Raw genomic sequence first — 23133 nt, 5'->3', positions numbered from 1 at the left:
GAATTAACATGTCATCAGATAAAACTTTCACCAGCCGATAAAAGGGGCGTTTCAGGCATTTTTAATTGCCTAGTTTGAGTGTGCAGCATCAGTCTTGGTCTTAATCTTAGGTGCATCTCTTGTGTAGAAACTAACTCGCTGTATTTACTTTGCTGAAATCGGCATCCTCCATCACAAGATTCTTACACTTCTGTCTACAATTCTTTCAGATCTCGGAGTATGGGGTCATTTCCACCACATAGTGCAGCTGAAGGGTTCTGCAAATGCTCTCTCAATTCACCACTTTTGTAATTCAGTAGCAGGGGGAGTTAAGGTCGTATTCAGACTATATAAAAGAAGTCAGATTGGCTGTTTTATTTTACTCACTCTTGCATTGAAGAGCAACAGCTGGCAAACCAGAGATTCAAATGCTAAAATTCCTGACTTCCAGCTATTGATTGCATTTTGCAGATTAAATGCCCCTCAGCAGAGAAAATTATGCCTTTTTTGGATTGTATCACTCAATAAAAAAGATGTTGATTATTTTGGTGCCTGGTTAAGGAATTCTGGATGAGAGCAGTCACCCAGCATTAATTTGATTTCTACACAACATTGTTCAGTGGCAATTAAAATTTACAAATCTTTAAACAAATACTCTTCCTGAAAGACCACTTCAATTTTTTTTTGCAGGATGGGTTATCTATCCATAAGTCCGAATAAGTTGTGGCTTATGTAACATTTCAAACAGTACCTTAAATTCACGTTTTGTCATTTTTGGCAAAATTATATAGAATAATACTTTATGACGGACACAGCATTCGAATTACTGCAATAGATGACGAAGGTTGTGGTAGACAATCGCGCCAGAAACATGTTTTTTAATTCAGTTAATTAAACGCAGAGTTTGTGGCTCAAGATTCAGTTCTGGTTAACCTGATGCTTACCATCTGTAACAGATTTTAGGCAATGTAGTGCAGAAGCTCCTCTTCAGGTTTGTTTGTTGTGAACCACTGTGTTTTTGTTGCCTTTTTTAAACTGGGTCCTTCCAGCAGCTGCCTTTGACACTTTTGAAAAGTTAGTCAGCAGTGCTTTTAATAGATTAAGAAAAATTAACTCCTTGGAGGTGCTATTAAAAATAAAAAGTTCAGCAGCCACTATGGACCTTAAAATGTCAAGTGGCTAACATGAGCAGTTTGGAAGTGTTTATGGTGTTGCTGTAATCTGGGTTGTTGCCAGTTAAGTGAGATATGTGCATTGGGAACTTGTGATGCTAATTTCTATGATACCTGACACGAAAGCAGCTTTAATTCGGTCGCTTTACCCTTCCGAACAGGCCAGTACTTGTTATCGGTGGAAAAGCTCTCTGCAGGCACAGCCCCAGTTTGCAAGGGGCAATCTTTGAGTGCATAGCTAATTCTTTTACACAGTCTTGTATACAAATTTCACACACTTGCCTCTCTTTTTCTGGAAACCTGTGATAGTACTTTTAACGGATTTTCTTTAAAAACTGAACTCCTTGGAGATGTTAAAGTTCAGTAGCAGCTGTGAAGCTTAAAATGTCAAATGGTTAACATAAGCAGTTGGGATTGTTTTTGGTGTCTAACCTAGTCATAATGCAGCCCAGTTACTAACAAACTTGGTACAGAGGCATAGGCCACAGACCTTGGTTTGATAGTGCTGCTGGTTTTGATGCTACAAAGGCTTGAAGTTATTCCTTGCCAGCCAACCACTCCCACCATCTTTAAAACACCACGTCAAATCAGAAGGTGACTGCTCAGCGATGAGGGCTACTCTCTCTACACGTGGCTCAAATCCCCACCAACCGACCACATCAGCTTTGGTTGAGATTAGATTTTTATTTTCCAAGGTGCCTGATACTGTGGCATTCACTATTATGAATGGATGTATAATCTCATTGAAATGTGTAAATTTCTGACCGGGCTGGACAGACTGGATGTAGGGATATTGTTTCCCCTGGTAGCTAGAACAAGTGGTCACAGTCTCGGGATGCTGGGTGGGCCATTTCGAACTGAGATAAGGAGAAACTTCTTCACACTCAGGGTGGTGACCAATGGAATTCTCTACCACAGAAGGCTGTGGAAACCAAGTCAGTGAATATATTTAAGGGGGAAATAGATTTTCTTGCCTCTAAAGGCATCAAGGGGTAGAGGATGAGTAAGAGAAGATGGTGTTGAGATAGCAGGCTCGAAGGGCCAAATGTCCTACTCTTATGTTGTTGTGCCTTATTAAATGATCAGATGTATACTAACCTCGTAGACAATTGAAAGTATTTGTTTTTATTGTGGTGGCCATTAATTAGCGAGGTTATGTGTAGTTGTCTTAACCTTGAGGGTAAATAGGGGTCATCTAGTATTAATTTATCTGGTGCACATCAGTAATCAAGTACCTTTTTTCAGAAGTGCCAATTTTTAATGTAAATTCAGAATTGTTACAACACAGAAGGAGGCTGTTCAGCCTATAATGTCTGCATCAGCTCTCAGCAATTCACCTAATGGCATCGCCCTGCCCATCCCCTTCTCCCCGAAACCCTGCACGTTTTCTGTTTCGAACAACAGTCTAATTCACTTTTGAATGGTTTGATTATCCCTGTCTCCAAAACGTACTCGGGCAGTTATTCCAGACCTTAACCACTCGCTGTGAAAATGCTTTTCCTGCAGAAACTTCACTGAGTTTGTGAAAAATTATAATCCTCATCCATTATGTGCCGTCCCTGGGCCATGATTGGCTGTGTGATGCCTTGCAGAGCTGAATAACCCACCAGCATTTATTGTCTCACTTTACATGCACACAGTGCTATTATCGTGGGGCTGCTGGGATCTCTGGAATGGTACTGGAGAATCTGTAAGAGTGGAGTGAGAGGAAAATCTGGGAAATGTGAGGAGAGTATGTGGCCATCTGTATCATTTTTTTTCTGGTAACACCTGTGAGGAGAGAAATCCGAATTTACTTCAACAGCTGACCTTCAGTTTGTTCCACGCTGGCATAGCTTGCAGTTTGCTCCCTGAGCTTCCTACCACTTCATACTGCAATTTCTGCTCTGCCTCTTGGCCCCAGCTTGCCATTTGAACCCTGTCTTCCAGCAACCTGCGACTTTCGGGAGGTGAAAGTCATACAAAGCTTTCCAAAAAAACTGTTAAAATGTGGAAGAATGCGAAATTGGCTGTGATGCTCTGTCTTGGTGCTCAGAGACTTTCTGATGAAAAGTAACGTGTTCAGTTTCACTTCCTGTACCCACCAGCTTTGTCCCCGGCCGCCTCGAGGGGGTTTCCCGATCTCATTTAGGAGGGTGGCACAGTGGTTAGCACTGCTGCCTCACAGTGCCAGGGACCTGGGTTCGATTCCGGTCTTGGGTGACTGTCTGAGTGGAGTTTTCACGTACTCCGTGTCTGTGTGGCTTTGTTCTGGGTGCTCCGGTTTCCTTCCACAGTCCAAAGATGTGTAGGTTAGGTGAATTGGCAATGATCAATGCGTGGGGTTACAGGGATAGGGTGGGCAAGTGGGCCTGGGTAGAGTGCTCTTTTGGAGGTCTCGACAGGCTGAATGTTCTCCTGCACTGTTGGGATTTGATGCATTGCTTCTGGAAGTGAAACAATGAGCAGCAGCCATTCGCTTCCACACAGCAGCACACGGTAAAATGCTCCAGACATCTCCAGTAAACCATCTAACAGCTCATTTTGAAGGGACACTGTTAGAGGCATGCGAGTACTTTGACATACTGGCATTCCTGTCCAGAAGAAAAATACAGCCAGGAGAGAAAAGGAGCATTAAGAAGCAAGTTAAATGAGAATAGTCACTTTATTGTGAAATGATGTTACTGTACATATTAAACTGTTCCTGGCTGGTCTTGTGCCTTGCTGGAATGTTTTGTCAACCGCCCTTGTCGGATGGGCTCGTGTCTTAATAAGCTAGTTATTTTTTAATAAATTAACTACGCTTGCACGAATATGTTTTCGTGCATGACAGTTGTTGCTCTTGAGTGTGAATACTTGTGGCTTGCATTAATTCCATATTGAGTAACAGATGTTTCCTTTAGCAAGCGGTCAGCAGACTGTTCTGCTCTCATTTAAATACTTCCAGATGTTACCGAGTTTGAAGAAAAGTGACAGTCCACTTTCTCTGAAATGTGAAAACGCTTGATTTCAAATTATTTGAGTGTCAAACTCTGTTTGCTTAATGCTGTTTAAAAAATACACTTTTAAAAAATTATGTTTCCATGTTTTGCTGGCACAGCTGCCACATGGAACTAGCTCTGTATTGAGTCATTTTAGTGAAGTGTGGCTGATTAAAGGCTCCCATGTATTTGGATGATATTTTATTGACAGATGGAGATTAGATATCACCAAAGACTCATTTGAAAGATACTAAAACTAAGATTTGAAGCACTTAGATTTCATTAAGTTTAAAGTAGATACACTGTTGTATTCTCTTTGCTTCTGTATAATTATGAGTCTTGTAAATAAATGTGAGTAATTTGAGCATGAATTTATATTATCTGTTAGCATGCTGCTTTCACCTGGAGGATTTTTTGTTTATACATGGGCGTTGCTGGCTGGCCAGCCTTTATTCGTAGTATCCTTACGGTATGGAGGGAGGCCATTTGGTCCATCGAGTCTGTACCAACCACAATCCCACCCAGGCCCTATTCCTGTAACCCCACACATTTACCCTGCTAATCCCCCTGATATTCGTGTGAATTTAACATGGCCAATGCACCTAACCAGCATGCCTTTTGGACTGTGGGAGGAAACCTGAGCACCCAGAGGAAACCCACACAGACATGGGGGGAACGTGCAGACTCCACACACAGTGACCCGAGGTTGGAATTGAACCTGGATCCCTGGTGCTGTGAGGCAGCAATGCTAACTGCTGTGCCACCGTATTGCCCATCCCTAGTTGCCCTTGGAGGGCAGTTGAGAGTCAACTACATTGTTGTGGCTCTGGAATCATGTAGGTCAGACCAGGTAAGGACGGCAGATTTCTTTCCTAAAGGACATTAGTGAGTTAGTTAGTGTATATTGAGCAGCTTGTGTATGATAAATCTGAGGGTAACTGTTAACTTCTGTCATGGGACACACCGGATGTATATGGAAATTACAGTTGACATTGCTGTTTGTTGTGTGCATGTAGACTGTAGTACTTCCTACATTACAACAGTAACTGCACTTCTAAAGTACTTGATTGGCTGTAAAATGCTTTGAGACGTCCAGTTTTTATAAAAGTGCAATTGAAATACAAGTCTTTTGGAATGAGAGGACAATCTCATGCAACATTTATGGACAGTCCTCTATTTTTAAGCCATCAGGAAAAATGAGGCTACTTAACAGTTTCATTTTCCTGTCCTATAGATAGTGATACTGTCTGCTATGCTTTAACTCTTTTCAGTCCCAACCATCGGGTGTTCCTGTGCCCACACAAACATCTTTTATTGGCGAGAGGTCCTCTGCGTATATGACTTGAGTAATTGGTGACCTATCGGACTTGGTATTCAGGAGGCTCAAATCTTCCCAAGGAGAAGACTTGGGGCTATTGATTTTTTTCACAGCTCATCTTTGCACATTTACCATGTTCATGCTAACAGTTAAATGTCACAGTTTTTTGTGCCAGACATTTTCTCTGGTTCAGCAGCAGTAGTCGCTTTTTGCATCAATTCCCTTGCATTCCTTGGTTGTGCAAAAACACTCACTAAATTCTCTGAATATAAACTCATCTCTTCTTCGTAAGCTTTATCCTTGGCTAAACTAGTTCATACTTCCAAAACACAGCTTTTTGCTGCTGCGAAATCGGAAACTGGTCATTGGCTTGAAATCCACTCTGGTGGATATCCCTTCCCTTAAGTCTGAGATGAGAGGTTTCGGCCAGTGAGCTGTCAATCACTGTTTCTCCTCTGGCTGCTTAGCCTTTTGATGCAGGAGTAGAAGACCCTTCAGCAATTTGCTAGCTAAACCCCTATTGTGTGAATGGAATGAAATGGTGCCTTGATTCTGGTGTCTTTTCATAGAGACCCAAAACTTTCATTTAATCTTTTGAATAATAAATTAAAACTTAACCAGGTCCCTGGCTGCTAGTTTATTGTTGTGATAAAACGCAAAGTCCAATATCAATGAAATATTTTCAGAAAGAAAATTCAGTTCAGGCAAAATTAAATGGCATCATTGGGAAGTATTTATTACTGGTTCCAGGTATCAGACTGTATTGCAGCCTTACGATCCTGTATTCTGGTAGCTCATAGATTGCCTTCAGTACAAAGAGCATTTTTGAAGAATGCAATCTGCTACATTTTAGATTTAACCCAATCTTTTTTTTATATTTCTTAACAGATGGCTACAGTTCCCATAAAATGCCTGAGTTCTTAATCTTTGCTGTGTTCAGGTTGATGTGGCCACATAACCCTGTAGGGCAGTAAATCACTGGAGAATAGTCATTTGTCACTTTACAACAGAGTTGTCCAATAGAAATTACTGACTAGCCACGGGTGAGGTTACAATGACATCGCTATAGCCACATGCATTAATTCTTGTTTGCAATTCAAAATGCAGCTCACGACCTCCTATATTCCCAGTTAGCCACATGTGAATGATGTATTGGACAACAGACAAATAATATGCTGCTGGGCTGTGTACAGGATAGACTACGTGATCAAGCATATTTACACGCAAAACAGCGTATTACAGAAACATGGCAAGATGTCACAGACAGTGATCCGATTTATACAGATATAAAGTATTCTGGTATTCCATGAAATCTAACATGCTGGAAGACATGAGTCTGAAATTCTTATGCTCTTCTCCAAGTTCTTAGAAACACTTTCTAAACATGTGACACATGGGAAGATTCCTTATGAGGGCTTGCTTTTGGCAAAAATTACTGGCCAAGAAGAAAAGGAACTCAAGACCCTGATAGGGTCTGTAGCTTAGTTAATACTAATCTCCCGCCAGGGCGGGACGGTACCACAGTGGTTAACACTGCTGCCTCACAACAGCAGGGATTCAATTCCAGCCTTGGGTGACTGTGTGTGGAATTTGCACGTTCTTTCCGTTTGCACGTGGTTTCCTCCCACAGTCCAAAGATGTGCAGGTTAGGTGGACTGACCATGCTAAATTGCCCCTTATTGTTCTGAGATGTATAGGTTAGGTTTATTAACAAGGTAAATGCGTGTGGTTTCAAGGAATGAGCCTCGGGGTGGGCCTGGGTAAGGTCCAGAGACAGTAAAGTCAGGTCGGAGAATCACTGCAGACTCGATGGGCCAAATGGCTTCTTTCTGCACTTTAGGGATTCAATCAAAGTTCAATTAATACCAAATCATGTCTAAGGCTTCATGCTAATTTCCGGTCGAAGGCGGAAGTTGCATAGTCCAGTCCCACTTCTGGATTTAAGCATGTAATAAAGGCTGACATTTGTAAGGTATTGAGAGGCTGTGGAATTATTGGAGATGCTGCCTTTCATATGTCTGAGGCTCTGTTTATAGCTCTTCTGGTGGAAGGATGTGAAAAATTCCATAAGTTATTTGAAGAACAGCCAATGGTTCTCCCAGTCTCTTGCCCAGCATTCTTTACTAAACTGATACCACTGGTCATTAACTGTGACTCTCAGTAATTAATTTTATGCCAAATGTATTGAGATATTTTTGAGACGTGATATGGTGCCGTAGGAACACGTTTGCTATTTGAAGATTTACAGTTGCCATCTATTTCACAAAAAGCCCAAGATTTAATGCTTCAGGAAATGTTCCGTTTGCCTACTACATAGTCCATAGAAATGGTCCAGCTCATCCAGCAAGGGGCCACACTCTGAAGAAGCAAAGCTTGGCAATGAGGCTACAATACTCTCGCTATGATATTTTTAATTCCCTGGCAATGCAGAATTGTTCCTTGGTCTTCCGGATTCCCTGTGATGTCAGAAGGAATACAAAAAACATATTGCATTAGAACAAGTGAGTTTTGTAGCTGCAATCCAACAAAAATATAATCAAGACTTGGGTACTTGAGAAAACACTGAATTGTTGGCGATGCTGCCTTTTGCTTGAACCTTTATCACATAACGAAACAATAAAAGTCAACCCTGAACTGTAGCCGTTTTTAAAAAATGTAGATATACAACTGTTTAAATCATGAGGAAATATAGTCCACGTTTCTAACATCAGATACTTTGGAGACTTCTGCCATTTTTTGTCTTTCTCGTCACTTCCATTGAGATGAACAGGCAATCCTTTATTTTCTCCCAGCTTTGTTTATTGATAATTAATTGTTGTAATTGAGTAATTTTACTATGAGCATAAAGTACCCCACCCGAACCATCTATGTACTCATCATTGAATACATTTGTCTCAAGCAGCATAATCACTTGCCATGTTTCACAGCTTGCAGAGTGCATGATATTCCAGAGAGATCCCAAAACTTAAATATTGAGCAGGTACTTAACTACAACTTATAAATGCCAAATTAAGTAGTAATGGATATGAGGACTAGGGAACTGAAATCCTTTTGAAGGTTGAGACCACACAATTAAGCCAATTGGGATGCAATATCCACAGTTGCTATTATTGAATTTAGGATCTCTCATTCTGGAGTTATTAAATGGATCTGTTCGAAATATTGGATTTTTTTTTTAGGACTGACTTTTTTTGGTCAAAGTGAAATTTCCTATTTTTCTTTAAAGGAAAATACTGCAGATGCGGGAAATCTGAAAAACAAGAGAACGTGCCGAAATATTCAGCAGGCCAAGGCAGCATGTTTTTATATTTCAAGTTTCCAGCACCTACAATATTTTGCCTTTCCTCAGGGAAATTGAGGGGGATGAGAGAGACGGGTGAAGGCAGGAATAATTAAATAAACCAAAAGAGTGTGTGCTGGAAAATCTCAGGAAGTCTGGCAGCATCTGTAAGGAGAGACCAGAGCTGATGTTTTGAGTCCAGATGGGCCATCTCTTCCTCATTGACTAATCTGCTCTTGATAACTCTGGAAGGACGAATATTGTCCTGAACCCAGAAGTTGTGATGCAGGGTTTGTAATGTCCATTAACTTTCACAGCAAACGCAGGTTCTCATTCAATGCCTTATCGAGAGAGAGCCACACTCCTGACTGTGCTGCTGTGGCGTCAGCCCAGAGTGGAGTTTTAATCCATGCCCCCTAACTGAGACGAGAAAGATGGGTCATCTGGACTCGAAACGTCAGCCCTTCTCTCTCCTTACAGATGCATCCAGACCTGCTAAGATTTTCCAGCATTTTCTCTTTTGGTTTCAGATTCCAGCATCTGCAGTAATTTGCTTTTATCCAGTAATTAAATAAACAGCAGAATCATTAGCATCACTTGTCTAAAAATAGGCAAGCAGCAGCGATAATGATCGGAAAATGTTGACCTCTAATCTGGAAGGCTGTAAATTGGCTAAAGGTAAGATGTGATATTGTTCTTCGAGCTCCTGCTGAATTTTATCAGTAAGCGGTGTAAGAGGCCAAAGAGAGAGAGATCAAAATAAAATAAAGAAATAAAATGAAGGACAATTGGAAGCTCGGAGTTGCATTTGTGACCTGAATAGAGATGTTCAATAAAGTGATCACCCAATCTGTGCTTGGTCTCCCCAGTGTAGAGGAGACCTCCTGGTGAGCAACCAATACAATATGTTAAATTAGAAGTACCAGTAAATTGCCGTTTCACCTGGAAGGGGTGTTTGAGGCAATGGGAGGAGGTGAAAAGGTAGGCGTTTCAGCTCCTGTGCTTGTGCGGAAAGGGAGTGATTGGGTGATGGGCGTGTGGAATTTTTTTTTACTCTTTTATCTTTACTACTTTCTTTGCCCATCTCACTGAACAGGTGTCTTGTGTTTGAGAACATGGATTAGATGCTGCTGTAGCAGGGCACCTAAGAGCCACTGCTGTTAGTTAGATTTTCTCCTGCTGCCCTCAGCTCAAAAAACTTATTGAGAGTGAAAGCTGATAACAGCACAGAGAAAGAAGTGGAGCATCGACGACCTGAGTGAATAGGACAACTAAGTGATTTCTCATTAGCCAATGGGCCATAGTTTGTTGTCAAATGGCATTCACTTAGTTATGAACAAGGTTTATAGCAATTTCAGATGTGATTAAACACACAATCCAGAGGTTGCAGATGTGCAGTTCTGCTGTTAGAGTCGCAAAATTGACATTTTTGTCTGCCTGACCATTTGAAAACATTGAATAGTATGCAGTTTTGTACTTGCGTGCTAGATGCAAACCAAACTTACCAAGTCTTGTGTTTTGAGTTGAGGTATCCTTTTTAGATGTGGTAATTGTGTATCACTTTTGTTCCCCTCTCTCTCTCCGCTTCAAGTTGGGCCGAAGGGCCTGTTTCCATGCTGTAAACCTCTCTGACTTTCTCTCTCCCTCCCCACCCAGCGCTCAATCATCAACTTTTAATTTGTGTTATTCTCAGCGGGTTACAAAGATGCACAGTTTCTTGCCCGGTTCACTCAGTCACCACAATGCTATCAAGTCACACTTTCGGAACTTGCAGTGGAGACTATAGCAATTAAACACTGAGGCAATTGTAGCCACATGCTGTTTGTTGCCCTGCTGTGGCAAGTAAGATTTAAGGTTTGGAAAATAAACAAAGATTGTCAGATCAGGTAAAGAAGTCAGGAGAGGGGACAAAATATTAGATTTGAGTTGGGGAAGGAGGAGGTGAGGAGAAAGGAAAAGTGAGTTTTTAAAGTTGTAACATTTCTTTAAATCTCCTGTAACAACCTGAAGGACTTAGACTTCATTATTTATGGTTAAATTTCAGTGCCAGAGAGGTGATTGACAGTAATTAATAATTATCACATCATTAGAGGGTACTTGTGCTTGTGTTTATCAGCTCTATGTTACTAAAGGGGTTAATCATATCTATTGTACAAATATAGCACTTTCATATCAATCAGTGCATGCCAATGGCAAGGCAGACAGCAAAATATAATCTTTGTGAAGTTTAATGATGGAGCAAAGCAACTTGTCGATTTTTAACCTTTAGCCATGTGCCAGAAGTGCATACATAATTGTAAGCTTCATTAGTTTCACGCAACATTATTAGGACAGCAAAACCTGGCTCTAAGTTGAGAGGTGATCTACAAGACGAACCCTGAGAAACTGCCCTTCCAATTCCACTCTTCCCAACCACTTTTTTTTTTAAGAAGCTCCCAGCCTCTCTAAACAATTAGGCACATCAGTGGAGGCTTTCACCATCCTTATTGAAGGCAGTGAGTCTGACTGAGAAACACAGGTGGTGGCTGCGCTCTACCACCACCTCCAAGTGCCTATTAATTGAGACGGTATCTGTCAACAGGTTGTTTGTTTCCATTGGGGGGGAAAAAGTTGCAGCTGAATTCTATTCTTGTCAAAGGAGTTCACATGTACCTGCCAGGATCAGTTGCAGTGTAGCAATTGGGAGGGACAACAAAATGCTGGAAAATCTCACTGATCCAGACTCGACGTTGGCTCTATTATCTCCGCAGATGCTGCCAGACCTGCTGAGACTTTCCAGCATTTTCTGTTTTTGTTTGATTCCAGCATCAGCAGTAATTTGCTTTAAGCAATTGGGAGGATTCTGGCTGATCTCCTTCCCAACCATTTTTTCCCAACCTAGTGAGATTGAGACCTGCTTATTGTGCGCTTTCCTCACGACAACTGAGACCAGCTACCTTTGCACAGGCCAGCAATGGGACGGTCGCACGCTGGTCCATGTATTCACCAGCTGCATTTGCATCTAAACCTTTTTGCAAGATTTCTGGTCATCATTGTTCCATCATACTGTAATTATGGTTTTGTCTTGGTTTTCTGACCTAACTTCAGGTCTGAATATATACAATAGAAGTGGCAGTGTCACCAAATTAACGTTATTGGACATCGTCACCGTAACAATGTTAATGCATGATATCTAATGGGCTCTAAAATAAGTTTTTCATTGCCATTTTAAAAATCTATCTTTAATTTTCTGGCATCAACAACCAGAAAGAATTCATGGAGAGAGGAGCAATTAGACCCCCTCCCCAGTATGTTTTCTATTTTTGACATTACTGAACTTTTGGAAAACAAGCAGGAGGACAAGATGTGTAGCGAAGCTAAGTGACAACTGGCTTGTGTGGGCTTCAATGGTTGTTCCAAAAGTAACAATGGAATATCAGTTGCTTTGATCACAAGATAATGTTGGGCTAGCTAAACAGTCCAGTAATAGTATCTGTGCATGAACTGTGTGCTGCAGAATCTTGATGACTAAAGTTCATGTTTAAAGTAAAACGTCATCCCTAAGATCCCATGACCACAAATATCCTTAAGACCTGATTGAAACATGAAACAAAAAGTAAAATAATGCAAATGTTGAAAATGTTCAGGTCATGTTGAGTCTGTGGTGGGAGAAGCACAGGGCTTGTATTGTCAGATAATTTTTTTGTAAGAACTCTGCCCAAGGTCATTGACCTCGAATGTTAACCTTGTTTTTTCCATTACCGACATGCCGTGACCTACTGCATGTTTCCAGCATTCTGTCTTCATCTGAAAATCTTGATGCTGAGGTTTGATTGTGGAGTATGTGTGACGGACATTATAGTGCCATCATTGACCATCATTATTTTGTTAACATTGCTGTTGTCATCGTCAAGGATTTTCCATCTGCTTCCTTGACATCGCAAATGAATGCACATTTGTGGACGCAATTTTTTTGGAAACGGTGGGAAATTTCAGGGTGTATGGAAATCAACGTATACTCTGTCTACTGTCCATGAGGGAAGGAAGCAGGTAATGTATTGGTGGAAATTGGTGAAACTTGGACTTTAAATGTTCCTTAAAAGGAAGACTTGTAAAAGTCTGCAGACAGATGTAGCCTGCATCTATTTGAAACACACAGCGGTCCTTGGTAATGCTTGGTAGACATTAGTCACTTTGTTCGGTTGAAAATATAGAAGGAACCCTTAATGCAGAATAACCACTGTGGCACACTTGCTGATTTTTGTCTGTCTGAAGAAACATCTTGAAGTTAATGAGAAGCAGACACTAAACATTGATTACTGTTGAAAATGTCGAATTGTAATAAATTCCCATTATTGTGTTGATATTCTGCGTCATCAGCTCTATTTAATACTCAGTGGAAAATAATTGCTCTAACAATTAATCACAATCAACTGCAATTCAAAGCAATTTACTGCTCTACTTTGAGAGTTCTAGAGACATGATGAGGCAAATGTGTATAACTCCACACTTTTAATCAATCCAGACTAGGTTTGTCACAGTCTGAAGTTATTAAGTTTTATTAGCGTCACAAGTAGGCTTACATTCATCCTGCAATGAAGTTACTGTGAAAATCCCCTAGCTGCCACACTCGGTACCTGTTCGGGTACATGGAGGGAGAATTTAGCATAGCTAATGCACTTAACCAGCACATCTTTTGGACTGTGGGAGGAAACCAGAGCACCCGGGGGAAACCCACGCTGACACCAGGGAGAACAAGCAGGGCGGCACGGTAGCACAGTGGTTAGCACTGCTGCTTCACAGCTCCAGGGTCCCAGGTTCGATTCCCGGCTCGGGTCACTGTCTGTGTGGAGTTTGCACATTCTCCTCGTGTCTGCGTGGGTTTCCTCCGGGTGCTCCGGTTTCCTCCCACAGTCCAAAGATGTGCGGGTTAGGTTGATTGGCCAGGTTAAAAAAATTGCCCCTTAGAGTCCTGGGATGCGTAGGTTAGAGGGATTAACGGGTAAAATATGTGGGGGTAGGGCCTGGGTGGGATTGTGGTCGGTGCAGACTCGATGGGCCGAATGGCCTCCTTCTGCACTGTAGGGTTTCTATGATTCTATGATTCTTCTAACATGCAGGCTCCACACCCAAGCTGGGAATCGAACCCGGGTCCCTGGCGCTGAGAGGCAGCAGCGCTAACCACTGTGCCACCGTGCTGAAGTGGGGAAGTTAACAAAAGTACAGCTCTCCATCTTAATCACACTTTCCTTCAAATTTAAAACCAACGTTATTTTGGGTTCACAGAAATTACAGCACTAGAGATCATTCAGTTGGTCATGCCTGTGCTAGCTTTTCAGCTGGAGATTTTCAACAGTAATTCCACACACAGAAATCAGCTTGTTTATCCTGCAGCCAATCTGTAGCAACACATGACTCTGCCTCAGCTTCCACTGTCAGGATTGATTCCTCGGCCAGCAGGAATGGAACCTGTTTTAACTATGTGATGAGAAATTGCTGCCTTCCTCTTGCCCCAAACACCCCATGAGTAGGTGGGTTAGCATGTTGAGGTGCCCCAAGATATGTAGGTTGGGGGGATTGGCGGGGTAAATGCATGGGGTTGTGGGGATGGGGCAGGGCTGGGTAAGATGCTATGTTGAGTCGGTGCAGACTCGATGAGCCAAATGGCCTTCCTCTGCACTGCAGTGATTCTGAGTGCCATCCTGTGTGTGTGTGTGGAGCAGTTTAGTGCAAGCCACTGCAGATATTGAAGTGAGCATTTGATCTTCTCTGGTACAGACCATTTTATCGTACCAAAGGATGGGGACACAATTCATCTGAGCTGTAGAAACTTTCTTTCATTTTGACAATGACTGTCACGTCTTCAAGAAGTTCCAAAGCACTTCACAGCCAGAGAATTATTTTTGAAGTGTAGTTCTGTTGTTAAGGTAAATGAGGCAGTTAGTGTACAGCAGCAAGCAGCACTAGATAAATAAGTAATTGATTGGTTTTGACAGTGTTGGTTGAGGGATGAATGATTGAATGATGAACAAACAATTCCCTGCACTTGCACAGTTTTAGTAATGCGAACCTTTCTGTACACCTGAATGGACAGGCAGGGTCTGTTTTAACAGCTCATCTTAAAAAAAAAACCTTCAATAATGCAACATATGCTCTGATTCTGCACTGACGTATTTGTCCTGCAGTGTGTCTTGAACTTGCAGTATTCTGATTCAGTGGCAAGATTTCTACCAGTTGAGCCAAGATGCCTCTCAACAGAATGGACTGGATGTTTCATTGGCCCTGTGATTTGAGTTGTTTTGTGTTTTTAAGCAAACAAGGATCAGTCTGAAAGTCCAGTTTTTTTTCTAAAGTTCAATTTCTTACTGTTCATGTGGGAGGTACTTTTAATACTATTGATGATAATCGCCAGAAGATAGCATTCATTTTACAGCGCTCCCAATGCTGCAATCATAAATGAGCTCAGTTCCCTGAATCTAGATGTTCCAATTCTCTCAATGCAGAGTGTTCCATGAACCACATTATTTCGCTGCACACTTCTAACCCACACAGTTTCTCAAGTAGTTAGTTCCAATGGTAACATTACCAAATGTATACTAATTTCCTATAAACTGTTGTGAAACCTCCTTTTTCCTGCATGATTACCATTGTGTTTCACAAATGTGAGAAAACCATTTGTTTGGGAGAACCTAAATCATTGGTTGTGAACTGCATTATGTCTTTTGATTTTTGTTTTAATTTACTGAAAATAAAAGACTATTGGTTTCAGATCCCCAAGAAAATCGATACATGTACAGTATATTTTAAAGATTTGCGAAGATTGACAAATGTGCAAATCCAGAAAGGGTTCTTACCCCAAACCACGAGCAGGGATCTGAAATAAAGGTGAATGGACAGATAATCTTGGAATGTGATGCCCTCAACAGTTGAATGGCCCATCCATTCTTTTCGAGATTCACGTGTGAACAATAGCTATTTGGATGAGTTCGCAGCGAAGGCCTGACAGCCATGAAACTGCACAGCAGCAAGTTAATGCCTTCAGGAGAGAGGAAAACATTGGGTAGGGGTCTAAAGAGGAAATCAGCAGATGTATATTGCATGTCAAAGCAAATGTATACATCTGGTAAAATGTGCCCCAAGATCCCCCGGGTTAGTATGCTTGCTTCCGATCCCTCAGTAGCCAGCAAGAGACTGCTGTGAGGTCAATATCCAGACTGAAAATGCATCAGCAGCAGATCAATACTCTGATTAGTAGGATTAATGATCGCATTGTTCGATTCAAGAATTAAACTTGTTACAGAGCACTTCATCTGTCAGATTGTGGAGAGGTAACTTGTTTTGTGTTACCAATGCACTGTGGACTAATCTGTCCACAGAAAATACATATGATACTTGCAGTGTGAGCATTCCTCATTCACTTGAAACTTTATCATTCTCATTTGTACATGCTTTGAACAAATAGAAAATACTTTTGAATGATCAGATGTTTAAACATTGTGCACCAATGATAAATGCTGTCTATAACAATGTCAGTTTCTTGGGAGCACCATTTGGAGGATAAATCCTGAAATCTTATTGAAAAGTTGGCTTCCAAACTTGAACAAAGGCATGTTACTAGACCTGTTCTTTGAAGGTCCATCTATTTTTTTTCCATCAACATTGCCATTCTTGAAACAGAGATGTTTGCAGATAGATTAACAGTTATCTGAGAGGGTAGAAAACTTGTAGTGTTACTGCCAGCCCCATATAGGAGTTTGGGGATGGCGATACTATCATTCATATCACACACGTGTTTATTGGTCAGAAACTCTTTTTAAAGAAAATGGATTTCTGTACTTTGGTAAAATCAGATTTAAGAGGTAAGATCTTCTAAAACAACACCCCCCCCCCCCCTCCCCCAACCACCGCGCGCACACAAGTTCATTCCTTGGGTTACTCCTTTATTCATGGTAGAATGCAGTTTTGTGGTGCTAGTGGCTCTTCAGGACCTTGTCGTTTTTATATGAGCCTTGCCATTGAATGTGGGCAGAACTTTCAACCGTGGGAGACTCCAAAGTCAATCCCATTATCAACCAGCATTACACATGCATTTTACACTGGGGTCACACTGCAGTGATCATAATGTGGGAAGTCTAGCTGATTTTCTCTCTCGCTCTGTCAAAAACATTGAAGCCATTTCTAATGCCCTCGTTGATGTGCAGGCTGATCTCGGCTAACCCAGCACAAACCAGGTCTGAACCTGAAATTTAACCCTTTTGCTTCCAGGAGCATTTACTTCTTGAGCCATCAAGAAATGCATTTCTCACCCTCACCATCCTTCGCATCTTGTTTCTCTTTTTAACTCTCCCAAAGGGGGCGAACTGTAGTTGGTTATGGCTCTGCAAGCACCATCATGTATCTGGGATTTCCCCCGAGTGGCTATTTACCATGTGGGAACAAAATAATAAGTATCAACAGCCTACTTATAGTAGACTGGGTTTCAGCCGTTGCCAGATCTAATCTTGACATCACCTTAGGTTCACACACACACATCCCAACAAGGATCTCGCAATAGGAACTTTGGTAATTTTTCCCCTCAGTTGTTGAAGGACTTTGAAGATTGTGCTCCAATTGTTGTCCTGGCACAAACTTCACACGCAATCAAGGCCACTGCGATTAAAAGCAAGACAGATATATGATGGGTAAAGTTCCAGCAAGAAAATTATTCTTTCAACAACGCGAAAGAACAGTCAAAATCCATGGAAGGTGATTTGGCCGTTGACTGGTGATCAAGTTATTTATTGGTGATTATATGGAGACCAAATTAGAGAGAACATTGGTTGGAATGCTGATGAAGATGAAATTTGGTTTGGATTTGATCAAATTTACAAATTATAAGTATAATTTACAGTTCAAAAATGTATATTTTGGAAAGCAAAGTGAGGCTGCATCCATTGTCCAGATATGAAATAATTCTGTCAATGACTTTGTGTAAAATGGAAGAAACTCCCATTCAAGTAGGTTTATTTAAAATATAGCTTGCGGTAGTCCAGCTTCTGTGTTGTATTTTATGTTTGTTCAGTGTTATGACTCAGTAACACTCCAGGCTTCATCAGCCAATACATAACAATAGTATTACTTGAGAGAACCCAAACCCAGGTCCTATCTCAATTTGAAGGAGTGCCAAATTGCTTCAATGGAATGATCCTCCACTGTGCTGTAACTGCATCCAGTGCAAAGAAAACCACAAGAAGTTCTCAACCTCATTTTTAACTTGGTATTTTCACTTGTTTCCTATTGTTGAAAATATAAGTAACATTTGGAGACTGGCACCCAGAGCTCTGCAAAGTATGTAAATAAGCATTGACTGATTTCTGCGCCCATGTGAGTACGCATTAATGGAAAGCATGGTTCAGGGTTATTGACAGTGCTATTACTATCAATTTGTATTTTCATTCAAATGTCCTTTCCTATTCCACGTTAAGCAGTTATTGATGAGCCAAGACCTGATCATCAGCAGTTCCTGTGACTGGAAAGAAAATCTCGGACCGACCTAGAATCATGTAGCACTGATGTGTCCTCCACGCGTGACCTTTCATCTACTTCTCGAGAAAGAACTGTGGACTTAAATTCAGCAAAGCTTCAGAATGTTTGCAATCATGAGAGCATTCACGGAGTGTGTAGTTTGTGGTTTAGGAATAGGAATGTTATCTTGTTATTAATGAGTGGTGAAAATAGTCGATCTGAAAGTTGTAACTTTACCCATCTTAATAACTTGCATATGAGCTGCTTTCCTAAAAGCAAAGGAAATCGTTTTAAATTGGGATGTGGCTCCATTTGTGTTATACATAACCTCCGTCTTAGCGTGGCCGTAGCTGTGTTCGTAGAACGACTGGGCTTTCAGAAACCCTGTCTTAATTGTGATTTTCTTTTTTTTTTCCCCTCCAGGTTTTTGATGTGAGACTAAATGGGCAACATGTCGTAGTGAAAGATTTGGACATATTTGAAAAAGTGGGACATAGCACAGCACACGATGAACTGGTGTCTTTCACCGTTAGGAAAGGCAAGCTCAGCGTTCAAGGAGAAGTGTCCACATTCAATGGGAAACTACTCGTAGAATTTGTCAAGGTAAAGAAACATTCTAATAATTGAACATTTTTTTTCCAGTTAGCTGAACTAACAGCTTTCTGGTATCTTGGGTAACCAATCTTAAAAATTAATATTTAACTTGGTACTAATTTTGAGGATTGGTGCTGTCATAGGTTTTCATGTGAACTGCTTTGATATGTACAGTAAAACCTCAAGGACCACATCTGAATCAATGTTATGCTCGCAGATTTTGGTGTTCTGTTTTATGACATAAGGCAACACTGATAAGAACAGCCTTTCCCACACCTACAGGCCCCAAATTTCATAAGAAAAGCAGTGAATTAGAAATACGTACAAATGGGCCTGCTTTGCCTGGACTTGACAAAGCATATTATCAAAGCTCGAGGCAGGATTTGACTGAAAGCTTGCTCTTGGATATCCCTGCTATATAGATGCTGATGTGAGTTTGGGATCGTGGCACGTTTTTTGGCTGGGGCTGAGGAGACTTTACCTTGCATTTAACTGCTGTACCTGTGCTGAGATTATTTGATGCTGACAGAGAATTGTGAAGAAAAAAGCTTTCTGTTCCCAACATCCATCTCTCATTTGGACAAACACAACTTTCCACCACCTACAGAATTGATCTGTAGTTCTGGAGTTACTCTATTGCGAGCGAATACATTGGTAATTTGGTGTCACTGGTGCAGTCCGACCGACATAGTTCAATCCAATTTTTGTCATTATCAACTGTAAGAAATGATGCTGTTGACTGTAGCACTCCCTCGATACTGCAGTAGATTATGGGCTCAAGTCCTCGATTGGGGCTTCAAACCATCACCCTTGACTCTGAGGCAGGCATACTTTCAACTGAGATGGAGGGTAAAGAACCGTCTCCATTCTCCTCCTGTCCCCCCTGTGTCTGTTAACGGCCCTGACGTATCCTTGGGCACAATTACATGGGTGCCAGCAGCTTTTTACACTTGTTTGAGATCAGGCCAAAGTATCAGAAACTAATTGAATGATGTGGAACAGCAAAGCTGAGGCCAATTTTGACCTTGCCAAGAAGCCACAAGTTCAGTTTTCAACAGATGACCGCCAAGTCATGATCAGCATAACCTTGGGAAGTCGTGGAACACGTTTGACCATCATATTTGCTTAGCAGACCTCCTAGACTGTTACTTTTAAGGCCAAAGATAAAGTGGCTAAATTTGTAAATAATTGACTAGCAAAATTTCACAGTTTTATGACAGTATTGAACTGTTTACTCCTGCAGACTTTGTAACTTATTTATCTTCCCATACCGGTGGAAGTATGAATACATAGTATATTTGTATAGCATGAGATCAAGTACCATTATCACTAAAACTGATAAAGACCCATAGCTTTCCTTCCATAGCTACACATTGAATATCTTTACTAATGCTTACATCCTGCCAGATATGCTAGGACACGAGTGGGCCACAAGAGCCATTACAAATTTGTGAGTCCCCACATGGACTACAGCAGTTCAAGAAGGCAGCTCGCCACCACCACCTTGAGGACAATTAGGAGATGGGGCAATAAATGCTGGCCCAGCCAGTGACACCCACATCCCATCATTGAATAAAGAAAATAAGTGGCCGACTTCACTAAAACAAGAAGCTAGTTTCTGAGCTGTTCTTGTCTCAGTGGGATCTATTGTCTTTAATACAGTTGTGCACGTAATGTTCTCGCAGATTGTGGAATGTCTTCATAATTATTTAAAATAAGTTTCATTTGTGATCTTCAACCTAAGATGAAATTCTCTATATAAAAGAGTTTTAAACTGCTGTTTCTAATCTTTTTTGTTCCCACTGCCTGTGTCGGATTGTATAGCTGTGTGCCATCACTTACCATAAAAAATAAGAGTATTGAGCATTAAAGCCCCTAACTGCTGCTCTACTATCCTTAATTTTGGCCAATTTTCTCCCTTTATCTCTTGTTTTGAGGGGGATTAGCCTTTGGCTGAGCTGCAGTTTACCCATGCTGATTGCCTCCTAGTACCTCATTTTGTTGTTCTTCATGTGTGAACCATAAAGGTAAATGTCAATGGACTATTTAGTTTTGGAGAGAAACATCAAGCGTTAATCAAGCGAGAAACAACCTGCCTTAATTCCAATGTCTGCGTGCGACTTCAGGATCTGGGTGATCCCTTCTAAAACCTAGAGTGCCGAAGCCCTCTGTTGCTATCAAGAAGGTTATTGCCAATGTTAGTGCAGAATAGGAATAGTGTGATGGGACCTTCCTTTTCTGTATGGCTCAGTTGAACCATCAACAGCCCAAAATAAATCTTGATAAGTTTAATTGTTTTGGGATGGATAACATATAATAGTTTGCGATTCGAATTCATCACTCAATGCAGCACTGGAAGCTACCAGAACACACATTTTGCTTTCAGTATTCCCAGGTCATGCTGCAACACAGGTTAGCCTATGGTGTTATGATAACCATGATATCTTAAATCCTAATACATGGTGTAGCTGTTAATGGCAAAGGAAGAAAAATAACATTTAAAGTTTGTTCATTAGTGTCACAAGTAGGCTTGCATTAACACTGCAATGAAGTTACTGTGAAAATCCCCTTTAGAGATAGAAGTTTAAACTCTCATATTTCTCCTGAAGGAACTTGCAGAAGCAAGCCTCAAGCCCCTTCCCCAGAAAATGTTTTTAATATTGCAGCATCAAATTAATGCTATGCATTGATTGTGCTTTGATTATAGCCGGCACAGTGGTTAGCACTGCTGCCTCAGAGCACCAGGGACCCGGGTTCAATTCCCAGCTCGGTCGCCATCTGTGTGGAGTTTGCACATTCTCCGTATCTGCGTGGGTTTCCTCCGGGTGCTCCGGTTTCCTCCCACAGTCCAAAGATGTGTGGGTTAGGTGGATTGATTATGCTAAATTGCCCCTTAGTGTCGGGGGACTAGGTAGGGTAAGTGCATGGGTTTATGGGGTTAGGGCCTGGGTGGGTTTGTGGGTCGGTGCAGACTTGATGGGCCGAATGGCCTCCTTCTGCACTATAGGGATTCTATGATAACCATTATGGTTTGGAATTGAATTAAGAAAACTGGGTATATTGAGCCCACCAGAGTTTGGTGAAGACGCTGAAATAAGTAATTAACAATTTTGTTTTGATGGTTCTACCTTTCAGGGTTATTATGACAATCCTAAAGTCTGTGCCATATGCATCATAAAGGGAACAGTAGAAGGTAAGTTAAATAACTTTGTCAGATGTTTCTGTTGATTTTTACCAATATATCTGACATGTTCCTCAATGTTAATTAGAAAGCAATTAGTTACCTTGAGAACTTCTTTTAATTTTAGTGTAATTTTGCAATTGAATTAGGATGTTGTATTGATAACTTAGGATGTGAGTTGATTTATTTTGTTGCCCGGTTTTATAGGTTTTACCTGGGTTGCACTCTTAGATGCACAATCCAAATATGTTGCAATGGAAATAAAATGAAGTACAAAGTAACACAGAATTTGTGGCTGGCACATTTGTGCTTTAATGAAGCGATGGGCATAAAGAGTAATTCAGATTGGCAGCTATTTTAAGGGAGCTTTCTTTGGCTGAAGTTAAATCTCAGTTGAATTTACAAACATGGACAAAGGGGCTGAAGGGAGATTGTATCACTTGTGCTTCAATTCCTCAAATCTTGATATCAGCACTTGCCACTTGGAAAAATACAGTAAATCAACAGGGTGAAGGATATTAAAGGTGAGAAAAGACTATTGTAATGTTTATAACTGATGGTGAGACTCCAGTGTAAGTGCAGGCAAATTTCCAAAGAAATCTTTCATATAAAAATATAAGGGGTTTCATGCTGGGGAATTAACATTATCCGCCAAGTTTCCCTTCATCACAGAATGGATGGTGTTGGAAGTAAAGTTCCCTATATTTTATCCGAGCATTTTGCCTCAACTCCTAACCACGCTTCTATATTTCTCCTTCTCTCAGTCCTGAGTCCGAGAAGAGGTGGGAATTTACATCATACACTCCACAGCAACTGTCTATATTGCTTTGGTTTTACATTTTCCTGGCAATTTTCTTCCCTCTTAGGCCTCCTATATCCTTGCCATAGTGCAGTTCTACAGATGCGAGCAACCCTCTGCTGCTACCTTCATGCCAGCATCCTATTCAATTGGATGTAGCGGGGGTGAAATTTCCAATGTCTATTGGTTTTTCATTCTTTGACGTGAAGAGGAAATTATGATGGTAAAACGAATTAAAAGAGCAAGTTTATGGACCAAACTATATGCGGGTTGGTGGAAAGAAGGTGGCATAGTCAAATCCTGAAGGCATAAATTAAATCATGAATTGTCACCTTTTTAAAAAAAAAAAGCTGCATGTGCACTGTTC

The 23133-nt window shown here is 41.0% G+C and overlaps 1 protein-coding gene across 3 annotated transcripts in view; it reads left to right on the top strand.

Annotated features, from left to right (window-relative positions):
- mlec (malectin) overlaps positions 1-23133 on the top strand; it is a 44623-nt gene that overhangs the window by 11020 nt on the left and 10470 nt on the right. For all 3 annotated transcript variants that reach the window (XM_078226949.1, XM_078226950.1, XM_078226951.1), the window contains 2 exons: positions 18616-18795; positions 21922-21979. In XM_078226949.1, coding sequence (XP_078083075.1) covers positions 18616-18795; positions 21922-21979 — 238 coding nt within the window. The remainder of the gene's footprint in view (positions 1-18615; positions 18796-21921; positions 21980-23133) is intronic.

Source organism: Mustelus asterias, chromosome 13 (genome assembly GCF_964213995.1).
Source record: "Mustelus asterias chromosome 13, sMusAst1.hap1.1, whole genome shotgun sequence".
Taxonomy (NCBI): Eukaryota; Metazoa; Chordata; class Chondrichthyes; order Carcharhiniformes; family Triakidae; genus Mustelus; species Mustelus asterias.
Note: the sequence above shows the minus strand (reverse complement) of the source record. Positions and strands in the feature narration are given on the sequence as shown.